Source organism: Megachile rotundata, chromosome 15, assembly GCF_050947335.1.
Source record: "Megachile rotundata isolate GNS110a chromosome 15, iyMegRotu1, whole genome shotgun sequence".
NCBI classification, from domain to species: Eukaryota; Metazoa; Arthropoda; class Insecta; order Hymenoptera; family Megachilidae; genus Megachile; species Megachile rotundata.
In genome coordinates, this window is record NC_134997.1 from 11208238 (window position 1) to 11222568 (window position 14331).

At 34.6% G+C, this 14331-nt stretch overlaps 1 protein-coding gene across 14 annotated transcripts in view; it reads left to right on the plus strand.

Annotated features, from left to right (window-relative positions):
- The window catches only part of axo (axotactin), a 33595-nt gene extending 22353 nt beyond the window's left edge, over positions 1-11242 (plus strand). For 6 of the 14 annotated variants that reach the window (XM_076539985.1, XM_076539984.1, XM_076539988.1 and 3 more), the window contains 11 exons: positions 631-830; positions 886-1183; positions 2227-2377; positions 2483-2648; positions 3179-3335; positions 3506-3684; positions 4868-5294; positions 5360-5439; positions 6563-6718; positions 10229-10283; positions 10776-11242. In XM_076539985.1, coding sequence (XP_076396100.1) covers positions 631-830; positions 886-1183; positions 2227-2377; positions 2483-2648; positions 3179-3335; positions 3506-3684; positions 4868-5294; positions 5360-5439; positions 6563-6718; positions 10229-10283; positions 10776-10921 — 2015 coding nt within the window. In that variant the 3' untranslated portion in view covers positions 10922-11242. Of the gene's footprint in view, positions 1-630; positions 831-885; positions 1184-2226; positions 2378-2482; positions 2649-3178; positions 3336-3447; positions 3685-4867; positions 5295-5359; positions 5440-6562; positions 6719-8244; positions 8331-10228; positions 10284-10440; positions 10731-10775 lie in introns of those variants that run through there. The other 8 variants (XR_013040565.1, XR_001095492.2, XM_076539992.1 and 5 more) reach the window with 8 other exon arrangements.
- The last annotated feature ends 3089 nt before the right edge of the window (positions 11243-14331 follow it).

Genomic DNA, 14331 nt, shown 5'->3' on the forward strand with positions numbered 1-14331 from the left:
CATTGTCTAATTCCCACATTGTCCAATTTCCACATTGTCCAATTCCCACATTGTTCAATTCCCACATTGTCCAACTCCCACATTGTCCAACTCCCACATTGTCCAACTCCCACATTGTCCAATTCCCACATTGTCCAATTCCTACATTGTCCAATTCCCACATTGTCCAACGCCTACATTGTCCAACTCCTACATTGTCCAATTCCCACATTGTCTAATTTCCACATTGTCCATCTCCCACATTCCCAAATTCTCAAGTCCCAGATTTCTCAGTCTCTACATTCTCAGATTCCTACATCCTTAGATCTCTAAATTTCGAGGTCTCTAAACCCTCCATCCTTGAACTTCTACTCCCTCAAATCTCTGAATCTCTAAATCTCCACCCCATCAACCCCGGACCCTCACCCTTATCAATAACTACTGTTACTCCCACAATTAACCCTCTACCACAATCACTCTCTCCAATCAAACACTCTATCATTGAAATATCTCCAAATGTCTCTAAATGTCTCTAAATGTCTCTAAATGTCTCTAAATGTCTCTAAATGTCTCTAAATGTTTCTAAACATCTCTAAATGTCTCTAAGTGTCTCTAAATATCTCTAACCATCTCTAAACATCTCTCCACCAGGTGTGAATACAGGAATATCAGTGCAAATCGCCATCATCCGCACAGAGAAGTCCACAACTCTCCACGTGAACGAATACAACCTCACCCTCAACGCCACACCAGTCTTACTAGACACGTACTCGAACAAGCCTTGGATAAACCCAGAGAAGGAGGTGCTAGCACCGCAGAGGCCACCCGCACCACCCACCAACTACTTCCAGGTGAGATTTCGGGCTTTCAAGTTGAATGTACACAATGATCAGCGATCTTACATAGGTGAATCTAGGAGGCTTCGACCCGGACGATCTTCTGAGGGTGGGCAAGGAGGGCGCCTTTATACAGGGCTACGTGGGTTGCTTGCGTGGTCTGATGATCGGGGAGTATCTCGTCGATCTACCGAGTCTTGCTAACGAGGCCAACCACGAGGGCAGCAAAGGAGTGCTGCCTAATTGCCAGATGAAGTGCGATGCTATGCCTTGCAAGAATCTGGGGATCTGCACGGAGGACTTTGGGAGGCAGGAGTCGTCGTGCAATTGTGAGCTGACGTCGTATTTTGGGGAACATTGTGCTGATGGTGAGTGTTTGGATAGTTTATTAATTTGGGGTTTGGATGTGGTAGTTAAATTTTTGTAGTTAGACTTCTGTTTATTGATTAAATTAAATTTTTTGAGGGCCCAAATTGCAAATTATTCAAATTCTAAATTTGCAAAGATGCAAATTGCCCCAATTCCCACATTGTCCTATTTCGACTCTTCCCAATTCTCACATTGTCCTATTTCTACTCTTCCCAATTCTCACATTGTCCTATTCCCACTCTCCCCAATTCCCACATTGTCCAACTCTCACATTGTCCTATTCCCACTTTCCCCAATTCCCACATTGTCCTATTCCCACTCTCCCCAATTTCCACATTGTCCAACTCTCACATTGTCCCATTCCCACTCTTCCCAATTCCCACATTGTCCTACTTCCACTCTTCCCAATTCTCACATTGTCCTATTTCCACTCTTCCCAATTCCCACATTGTCCAACTCTCACATTGTCCCATTCCCACTTTCTCCAATTCCCACATTGTCCTATTCCCACTCTCCCCAATTTCCACATTGTCCTACTCTCACATTGTCCCATTCCCACTCTTCCCAATTCCCACATTGTCCTATTTCCACTCTTCCCAATTCTCACATTGTCCTATTTCCACTCTTCCCAATTCCCACATTGTCCAACTCCCACATTGTCCCATTCCCACTCTCCCCAATTCCCACATTGTCCAACTCCCACATTGTCCTATTCCCACTCTCTCCAATTCCCACATTCTCCAATTCCACATTCCCTAGTAAAATTTAATAAAAATTAAATTAAATTTCTGATGAGATTGTTAATTTACTTTTGTGATGAAGTTAGAGCTGGGATTTATGATGGGTTCTGAATCTCTGAATTGTTAGAGCTACACTTACATTGGGTTAGTTATATATTCAGTGGCAATTGAAATAATAATCTGACGATCTGTTACTGATACTTTGTTGCTACAAAATACTTTATGATTATTCAAAAAGAAATTTTACGAATTTTCCAAACCTTCAAACTTTAAAACATCAGAAAATTTTCATCTTCCGTCAGAAAAGGGAGCAGACTTCAGCGGAGAGAGTGTCTTACAACGCGAATTTGACTTAGTGGGTGAAGTGAGTCAAGTCAAAGTTCAACTAGCATTTTCCACCAATGAACTCCGACAACGCACGACAGCGCTCTTACTTTTGCAAACAGAGAACAAGTAAGCTCTTAATAACCACTCCATGCATTCGCTATAAAAATTGCATTCTATATTTCTGAAAATCTTCACGAATCCTGGATGTCTTTCGAAAGATTTTTTTTCCAGAAGAAGCTACTACTTGCTGGTCGCCTTAACGTCTGAAGGGCAGTTGATTTTCGAGGAGGACAGAGAAGGGTCGGCTTATGGTGTGCGTCTTAATGACAGGAACTTTCTCAATGGTGCTCGGCATAGTGTGTATTATGTTCGGGATAACAACACTGCTACATTGTTGGTAAGAAATTTGAAATTTTCTAAATTGTTGAAGAATCAAATAGCAAATTATTCAAATTCTAAATTCCTCAAGTTACAAATTGGCTAAATTTTCACATTGTCCTATTCCCATATTGTCCACTTTCCGCATTGTCCTATTCCAATGTTGTCCAATTCCCATTTTGTCCAATTTCCACATTGTCCACTTCCCACATTGTCCTACTCCCACATTGTCCTATTTACACATTGTCCAGTTTCCACATTATCCAATTCCCACATTGTCCAATTCCACATTGTCTACTTCCCACATTGTCCTACTCCCACATTGTCCAATTCCAACAATCCCCAATTCCCACATTGTCCAACTTCCATATTCCCAAGTTCTCAAAAGTCCCCAATTTCTCCACTGCCAAACTCTCACATCCAGGCTCTCCCTCATCTTGAAACCTCACCTTTCCAATCTCCCAAATTCCTCAATTCTCAAATCCCCAAATCTCCCCAAATCTCCCCAAATCTCCCCAAATAATTATCAAACACACATTGCACTTGCAGATCGATCGAGAGCCCGTGCAGCTATTACCCATCCCCGTCCTAAACCTAGGAGACGACGAAGACGAAAGTCCCGGAGTAACCGAGATCCAACTAGGCGGTCTGAACACAACGGACTCGAGATTCAGCGCGTACAAAGGATACACCGGATGTCTGAGCAGTGAGTGAGACGATAAATCGATCGATCGATATGTCCGTCGTGAACGATCATCAATCGTGGACGGCGACGCGAGAGCGTTCTTCTAATAGAAACAATGTCTTTCTGATGTTAGACAAAACGATCGTCAGCCACATTGCGAATTCGAAATGACGGATACCCTCTTCTTGTAGACGTCGTGGTATCGATCAACGGGGGACCTGGCATGAAGCCACTCGAGGAATATATGCTCTTTACGAAACAGGGCAGCGAAACTGTCCGAGCCACGATACCTGCTGGGGTCAGGAGCGCACAGTGCGCCGTCTTCCACGCTCAACCACGTGGCCTCGACCCACCTAGAAACGATAGTGTGGTAAGCAGTTATTTTTTAGTTATTTAGAAATCATGGGAAGCATCTTCTTAGTAGTTGGATAGGACTCGTGTGAGGGATGGCATATGTGAGATGGCATACTCATGTGAGGGATGGCATATGTGAGATGGCATACTCATGTGAGGGATGACATATGTGAGATGGTATACTCATGTCAGGAATGAAATATGACACTCATGAGTGTGATGACATATAGGACTCATGTCAGGACTGAGATATGAGAGTCATGAGTGTGATGACATATAGGACTCATGAGTATGATAGCATATGAGACTCATGTGAGTGATGAGACATATGAGACTCATGTGAGGGATGAGACATGAGACTCATGTGACTGATGGCATATGAGACTAATGTGAGTGATGAGACACATGGGACTCATGTGAGTGATGAGATATATGAGACTCATGTGAGTGATAACATATGGTACTCATGTGACTGATGGCATATGAGACTCATGTGTGTCATGAGACATATGAGACTCATGTAAGTCATGAGACATATGAGGCTCATGTGAGTGATGATATATATGAGGCTCATGTGAGTGATGAAATATATGAGACTCATGTAAGCGATGAGATATATGAGACTTATGTAACTTATGGAATATGGGACTCATATGACTAATATGATATGAGTCTCATGTAAGTGATGATATATGGGACTCTAATGAGATCCTCATATCCAGTTCAGTCTCTTACTATATCATATGCTACATGTATGTATCCTACATCTGTACTACACGTATCTCCTTCATGTATATCCTACATGTGTACTACTACATGTCTACATATGCTTCATATGCACCACATGTACAACCTTCATATGTATCCCACATGTGTACCACTACATGTCTACATATGCTTCATATGCACCACATGTACAACCTTCACGTGCATCCTACATGAGTATTACTACATGTCTACATATGCTTCATGTGCACCACATGTGCATCCTTCATGTACACTCTTCATGTATGTCCCACATGTATATTGTTCATGTATGTTCTTCATCACATCCTTCACACATATTCTTCATCATATCCTTCATGTGTGTTCTTCATCATAACCTTCATATGTATCCCACACACATGTACCTGCAACCACATGTAACACATATGTATCATACGAATTAATTAATTAATTTTGCAATGTTTGTGCACCAGGGTCGTGACAGAGCATGGGTGGAGGACCCACCCGAAAGAATTCTGTACAAATCCCAATACTCGGACGCGACCCAAGAAGAACAAGGTGCCGGTACTTACATCTTCATCGCCTTATGCTGCGTCTTCGTGACCGCAGTAATCGGTTGCATTTACGAAGTCTGGAGAAGTGCAAGAAAAGATCGACGACGTAGACGAGCAGCAAACGTTAGTGGTTCGACCACTGTGACACCTTCCGGCTCGCAAAGATGGCAAGCGCCACAGTATACCGACACGATAGCCAGCGGTGTGAAGACAGTGGGTTTCAAGAACGTGGAAGACGAGAAAAGACCTAATGGCACACACGTGAAACCCATTGGCAAGGAATATAAACCGCTGACCAACGCGGAGAATAAAGACTTGGTTAACGATAAAAGGGTTCATATAAAAGGTACGTGCTTTGTTAGGGATTTTCGTGAAATGTGATGCAGGAATTTAGTAAGTTTTACTTTGCAGCAGATGAAGAACCAGAGAAGAAGGAGCTCCTAGGGGTAAATACAGGCATCATCACTAAACCTCCGAAACCAAATCCATTCGTAAAGATTTTTTCTTTTTTTTATAGAAATTACATATTAAGTTCTAAGCAGCTTGCCAAGTGGACGTTCTTCTGCAAAATATGAAGCAGTATTAGTAAAAAATATTACAATTTCATACAAATCAAAATTTATATATAAAAGTACATAAATATACTTTCAATAAATTATTATGAATGTTTAAAGTGAATTTTATAAATTAATTAATGAGAGTAAAGTCAAAATTGTCTACTATGCAGGCTGCCTTTGAATGCTTTAAAAAATTGTTTAACTCTAAACAATTTTTGATGAACAGCTAGAAATCCCAGTAGAACAATGAATTAGAAAATATTAATATTTAATAGACAATTTTTTTTAATAATTAGACAATTGTAAAAATTATTTAATTTTGATGAAGTGATTATTTATGACAAATTTTATAATAGAGTCAAATTGATATATTGAAATATGGAATCTATACTTAATTGTTATATTTATTTGTTAATTGTTATACGTATTTGTTAAGGATTTTAAATTTAGTATAAATATATACTTTTCTTTGTGTTAATGAGTTAGAAAAGTAAAGTAGAGACATCTAGCAGTAGAGTCGTGAAACTGCAGACAAAATGGACGATGAAGCAATAAGGATAACACTAATTTCTTTATTTTAAAAATTTAATAGCAAAACAGTAATATTTTCTTATACTTGTATTTTGTAAATGTTGTACACATAATTGTGTAGTATTTTAAAATTTTATAACAAAGAAGACCATTCAAAAATGTATTTTATCTTCATGAAAGTGAAATTGCAGAATTGTGATGAATAGTTCCCTTCATAATTATTCAAAGAATATTTAAGAAAAAAGAAAAGTGATGCAATAATATTAATTTTTAAACTTAAATTCTTGCAGTAACAAAATTATTGCAATTCTTATTACTTCTCCATCGCCATTTTGTTTGGAACTTCTCGATTTCGCCGCTAGAGTTTAATCCACTACATTTTGATGTCTCAATAATTAATTATAAAAATAACGATAAATATTAATTTTCCATAGCATTTGTAATTAAAACAGTAGAATAAAATAGTTAATACAAAAATTTTTATATAAAACACAAATGATGTTTATATGGAAATGTTTCTTTGTAGTCAATGGAAGATTTGCAAGAAGAACCAGAACTGGAGGAATGCGAAGAAGAAGAGGAAGAAGAAGAAGACGACGATTCTAAAAAAGAGAATCAAAACGAAGAAGAATCAGATCAATCGAAAACGGAGCTAATCGACGACAAAGATTTCGCGAAATCGGTAAGAAAAATGTCGAGAAATTATTCTTTGAACAGATAGATCTCTGTCCTTGAAAAAAATGAGTATAATTAAATTTTATAGTAGAAACTATAGTAATGGAGGACCAAAATGATATTTATAAATTGTTGCAATTTGAATTCGATAAAGAAGACTGATTTTTATGCGTTCAAGGACCGATTCGATTCTACCAGAAATTGAATGTGCTCTAATCTGTTCATTCAACTCTTGCCTTGTGATTTTCTTATTGAAATATTTGGAAATATTTGATTATTAAGATTGAGGGATGTGGGAGAGTTTTTTTGGATTTTAAGTTTTTAAGTTCTGAATTTCTAAATTCATTAGATCGTGCATATACAGAATTCTAAAGCTTGCAAATTCCCAAAATTAAGAGTTTCAGAATCAAAAAATTCTCAAACTTACAAGGTTTGATATTCACAAATTCCCAAAATGAGAAATTTAAAAAATCCCCAAATTCTCATATATCCAATTCCATAAATCCCCAGACTCTCATATTTACAATTCCATCAATCCCCAATTCCATAAATTCCAATTCCATAAATCCCCAATTCCATCAATCCCCAATTCCATAAATCCCCAATTCCATCAATTCCCAATTCCATCAATCCCCAATTCCATCAATCCCCAATTCCATAAATCCCCAATTCCATAAATCCCCAATTCCATAAATCCCCAATTCCATCAATCCCCAATTCCATCAATCCCCAATTCCATCACTCCCCAATTCCATCAATTCCTAATTCCATAAATTCCCAATTCCATCAATCCCCAATTCCATAAATCTCCAATTCCATCAATCCCCAATTCCATCAATCCCCAATTCCATCACTCCCCAATTCCATCAATTCCTAATTCCATAAATTCCCAATTCCATCAATCCCTAATTCCATAAATCCCCAATTCCATCAATCCCCAATTCCATCAATCCCCAATTCCATCACTCCCCAATTCCATCAATTCCCAATTCCATCAATCCCCAATTCCATCAATCCCCAATTCCATCAATCCCCAATTCCATCAATCACCAATTCCTAAACACCCCAAACTCTCAAAATGCCAAATTCTAAAAATCCCCAAATTCCCATATTTCCCAAATTCCCACAACCCCAAATAACCAAACCCACAAAATCCTTGAAACCTCTCAAAAAAAATCTTCCACTAAAAAAATAAAAAATCACCCAGATCACAAGGCAAGTGTTCAAATACCACAACACGATCAATGTTAATCATCTTCACTGTCACATATTTGTTACCACATATCGTCTCTGTATCTACATGTTCCTCCTCTTTTTTTATACGATTATGCAATATTGATTATGTTACACAACGAATAAAATTGAGAATAAAACTGACGAATGATTCTGAGAATTTGTTACATCTCATTCCATCAACACCCACGAAACACCTGAAACTCCTGTACGAATGAAAGATCAATCATACATGGCATGGAATATCGAAAATCTGTTGAATAGTGCGAGAATCGTAATCGAAGTGTGTGATACTTTCAGCCGGATAATTCACCTAGGATAAGTGTTGAATCGTTAAACAACATTCCTGAACACGATGACACGAAAACGCAGAACGAAATATAGAGGTATCGATATTATACCAGAAGATGCATTGCTACTTCTCTTTTCTATGCTTTTTCAAATTATAGGAATATTTGCATGTTGTGATGACTTGTGTGATGAATTTTTTGATGAATTTTGGAATTTGTTTTTGATATGCTGTATGAAAATTTTACATATGGGATATATTAATTTTAAATGCATATGGGATATGTTAATTTTTAATACATATGGGATATATTAATTTTTAATACATATGGGATATATTAATTTTTAATACATATGGGATATGTTAATGTTCAATGCATAAGGTATAGATTAATTTTTAATACATATGGGATATGTTAATTTTCAATACATATGTTATACATTAATTTTAAATACTAAATTTTGAATGGAGAATATAATAGTTTTTTAAATTTTAATTAGGGTAATTTTCAAGTTTCATACAAGACTCAAAGCACATTTTATTAATTGAATGCAGAGGAAAAAAATTGTGTGTATTTAGAAGCATTGCACAATTAAGTATTCAATTTGAAAGGAAAGTATTAAGTTTCAAAGGAAAGTATTAAATTTCAAAGCAAAGTATTAAATTTCTAACCAAGGTATTAAATTTCCAACCAAGGTATTACATTTCCAACCAAAGTATTAAATTTCAATCCAAAGTATTAAATTTCCAACCAAAGTATTAAATTTCCAATCAAGATATTAAATTTCAAAGCAAAGTATTAAATTTCCAACCAAAGTATTAAATTTCCAACCAAAGTATTAAATTTCCAATCAAAGTATTAAATTTCCAATCAAACTATTAAATTTCAAGCAAAAGTATTAAATTGCAAACGAAAGTGCAATATGATACAAAGGGGAAAAAATGTATGAAATGCTGAAGTGAAAATGCACATCTATTAACATTTATCACAGATTTAATCACTGACCATTTTTAATTAAAAAGTATAACAATCGAAAGCATCTATTATGAAGTTATGAGTTCGTACGAACGAATGCATCAATCAATATTGCATGAATTGCAAACATAATTTTTGCGAGAATGAAATGTCCAGTGCACGTTGCATCAAAGTTTAATTGAAATTATGACACGTTGAGTACCGTGGTAGAAATGGATATTTGGACGGACATACACTGAATCTTTTAGTGAATATACAAATTTATAGTCGACTTTGTAATTTAATTTTATAATATTAATTTTGTTAATGGCTTTATTTTTTATCGAGTAAAAATGGAAATTCTATTTAGTCAAAATTCAAAATTTTATTTAGAGAAAGTTCAAAATTTTATTTATTCAAAACTTAAAAATTTACTTATACAAAATTTTATTTATTCATAATTAGAGATTTTATTTATTCAACTTTAAATTCGTTTAATAGATACAGAATTGTAATTTTAAATAAATTAAAAATTATACTTTCAATTTTATAAAATTAATTTTGTTAATGGTTTTATTTTTTATTTATTAAAAATTGGAAATTCTATTTAGTCAAAATTAAAAATTTTATTTATTCAAAACTAGAAATTTTATTTATTCAACTTTAAATTCGTTTAATAGATTCAGAATTGTAATTTTAAATAAATTAAAAATTATACTTTCAATTTATCATAAATTATAATAATTACAATGCACTCAAAATATTTTTAAAAATTCAAGAATGCATTTCTAATGAAATCAAGATTATATATTTAATGAATTAAAGATTGTATTTTTAATGAATTGAAAATTATACTTCTTGTACCTTGAAAGTTACATTTTCAGTGAATTCAAGATTACTTCTTTTAATTTCTAAATTGCATTTATCTTGCATAACCAGCGACACTCATGGCAATCAACGTGTTAATTACACCTTAAAAACAGAAGCTTGAATCCTCGGGTAGAAAATTATTTTACAAATAGAATTTTCACTTTATTCAGGCGAATGCTCGTAATGGAATTGAACAACGATGGACGATACACGATTTGTCTTCAGGTATGCACTTTTCTCTTAAACAACCAAAAAGTTTTTTACTTTTATCTTAGAAAACTAATTTTCTTCTTTATTATACTTACTTGAGTATTATCTTTATTCTCTCTTATTGACGTTCTTCTCTTCTGTATAAAATATTTCATTTCCAACGTTGCAACAGAGGCAGCCATTTTGATTGCAAGAAAGCAGCCATTTTGTGCAGCGGAACGCGTGCGAACTGTAATAATCAAAATTTTAATGAATAAAATTGTAAATTTAATCGAATATTTTTTAACTAGTATTTTAAATGTAAAGCACTTGTAAAGAAATTATAGAAATTTAAAAATTTAAGAAATTAAAATTGAAAGGAAATGTAAGCGTAGTAAAAAAGAAAAAAAAACAGTAAAAGTAAAAAGTACAAATTTTTATTTTCTCACAAATTACATAAAATAAATTACCTTAAATTTTAAATTACATTAACAAATATTCCATTTGTATCTTCCTGTAATTTTTTAGATTCCACAAGGCCTCTAGTTGTCAATCTACAGCCCATCTATCTCTCGGACGACCGAAGAGCATTTGGAAGTCCACTGAATTATCTCGGTGGCCGAAAATTCCAACCAAATAGAAATTCCATCGAATCCATATTATCCTTGGATTAATTATGACAGGAATGAAAAAACTGGTCACAGAAATATCTCTCTTCTTATCTCTTATTTCAACGACCATATCTTGTACCACTTAAGCACTGGAACCAAATGAAATAATTATAATAATCGTAATACTGGGATTTGCATTCCCATGCAGTGATAAATAGAAATACATGAAAAATATGATATATTTATATATAGTTTAGTATCTTCCTAATAACAAGTTAACGAGAGTTGATAATTATTTTCTATTTCGAATGGACGTCTGTATTGTATTATATTTATCTGAAAAGTGATGCAAATAAAATTATTTCAATGTACAAATTCAGGTTTTGAATATATTGATGAAGTTGTGTGAAGTTTTATGTGGTGAACACTTTTGGGATTTGTAATATAAGCTGAAGATTTAAAGAATCTTAATTGAAGATCCTTAAAATTATAAAATTGTATAAATGATAAAATTGAAATTGAAATTGTAAAATTATAAAATAACAAAATTACAGAATTTAGAGAAAAAGTTAGAGATAAAAGTTATAAAAGTTAGAGATTCTGAAATTCTCAAGTTCATCAATTCTTAAAATCATTCTGAAGAAATCCAGAATCCCAAAATTGTAAAATATAAAATTTAAAGATTTTGAAGTTTTAAATACCTGAAGTCCCAAAATCCAAAAATCCCAGCATACAGCTCTGACATCTTAAAAATATTAAAACCAGTATTAATAAATAATGTATACTTAATATTCCATAAAATTTAAAGATGCTCTTCTACAAACCTGAAGTCTCAAAATCCAAAAATTCCAGGATACAGATTTAACATCTTAAAAATATTAAAATCAATGTCAATAAATTGATGTATACTGCATATTATGCATATTGCATATTATTTAATGAAATCATTATTACTTACATTTTTAGCAAAATTGAACAGGTAGCTCCATCTCAAACTATAGTCTTGAAACAGTATCCACATAACATACTATGTCTCGTTGATAATACAGGAAATGACTTAAAAATGGTAAAAGTTCATAGTAATCACCAAAGACTCCTCACAGATATTTTTGCACAAAACAGTACATCTGCAAAATTTAAAAAAAATAATAATTTTCTGAATTTTCTTTTATTCTAAAATTTATAACTCTAGATACTTTTTTTAAGATGTAAAACTTATAATATATGTATACTTACTTGATCCATGAGTACATATGGATCATTTATTTTAAAAGTGATGTAAGTCCATTTTCATCAATATGTAATTTAATTATACAAATTTGTTTTAGGTGATTTAACTAAAATAATGGACTTACATCACTTGCAAAATAAACGATCCACATGATCCACATTTCCAGCTCAAAAAATTTCGAAAAAAAAGTATAAAATAATTGAAATTATAACTTATTTCGTAGCTATTAGCTCGATATCGTTTTCTAAAGTACATTAAAAATATTTAGAAAACGATATCGATTACCAGGTCACACCACGTGGAGGTTGCTACGACAGTGACCCACCCTAACTCCAAGTCCCAACCACCCTCCATATGCAACCTCATTTATCAGAAGGATAAATGAGTTCTGACTCTACATAGCTCATAGGCTCGCATATACAAGTTCTTTACCACAATTCAGTAAAGAACTTGTATCACACACACACGCACATATATTAACTTAATACTAATCGCATAGGATCCCACCCACGCACGCTTAACTTATTCTAAACGCCGCACGATGCCTCTCATTCTAAGATTGCATTCAAATAATCTCTGACGAACTCAAAAAGCAAGGGGAAGAAAGTTAGAAGAACTTTCTACTAGAAACTAAGAAAGTTAGAAGAACTTTCTACTAAAACAAAAGAAAGTTAGAAGAACTTTCTGCGAAAAAATGGGATCAGTATTTTTCGCCAAGGGAACCTCGCCTTCCATGGGTCAAAGGGTAGTCCATAGTGGCTTACGTGAACCACGAGACAGAGATGAACCGAAAATACTGGCAAGAACGAGTGACACATCCGCGGAAAGTTTCCCATTTCTCCCCGCTTACGTTTTAAGTAAGTCTTACTGCAGAGAGGAAACCCTGCCGTGAGGCACCCGATCGAGACGGACCATCAATCGATCGGCCCCGCAGGATGTGTCCCTGGCGCTACACCAGCACTTGCAGCTCACCTCTGCCGCGTGTTCACAGCGCTATGAACCCCCAATGATCCACTTGGGTTCGGACCGATTGACAAAAAATAACTGGGTATACTACAAGCTAACGCGTACAAAGATTGAGAGTTCAGAAGATGCAAGTTAGAATGAGAGGAACTTACAGGGACTCGTGCGCCCACGAGCACAATTAACTTGAAACTAACGCACGCATTAAATTCACTTAAAACTAACGCACGCATTAAATTCACTTAAAACTAACGCACGCATTAAATTCACTTAAAACTAACGCACGCATCCCTCGATGGATGTCTTCAATGATGACCTGTTCATTACCTACACAACAATTAGTCGTAACAATAAAAAGAGGAAAGGGGGAAACAAATGCGATATTAGTAACATTATAATGTTTAGGCATGCACAATTCACGTCGACTCCATAGAAATACACCTGTAAAATATACAATATACTTGAGAAATATTCAATTAATTAATTAAAATAGGAACCTGAAACAAACAAATACAATTAAGACACATATGAATAAATAAATTGCTTACATAAAACTAAAACATGAAACATACAAAAATGATTAAGACAAGTATAAAACATTGAAAATTGCTTACATAAAATTAAAGCCCTAAATGTGCCTTTTGTTCTAAAATTGCACTCGTATAATGTAAAAGTAAGTAAAGAGAAGAGTAAAAGAAGAAAGTTGGAAGAACTTTCTTTTAAGTTTAAAGCAACTATTAATAAAAAAGATAGGCTACTACAAACTAATATCTAAGAAGTTAAAAAGTTGCAAAGAAGAGTGCAAGTTAAAACAAAAGGCACTTACAATTTGCGCAAGCTTTTCGCCACATATCGTGACGAAAAACCTGCGCCCGAGCCCACCCTTCCTCCCACAGCTCGGAATTAATATAATTTAGATATGAAATTGAGAAGTTCTAATCGTAGCTCTTAGCTCGATATCGTTTTCTAAAGTTAATTTCGTGAAAAATATTTAGAAAACGACATCGATTACCGGGTCACACCACGTGGAGGTGGCTACGACAGTGACCCACCCTAACTCCAAATCCCTACCACCCTCCATTTGCAAATCGCTCATTTATCGGAAGGATAAATGAGTTCTGACTCTACTTAGCCCGTCGCGAAAATGTGCAAGTTTTTTACCATAAAATAGCAAAGAACTTGCACCGCACGCACGCAGTACAATTTTAATACAAACTAGCTTATAAACTTAATACTTTCGTGGGAACCTACTACTTTGTTTTAAAATTGCACTCATATT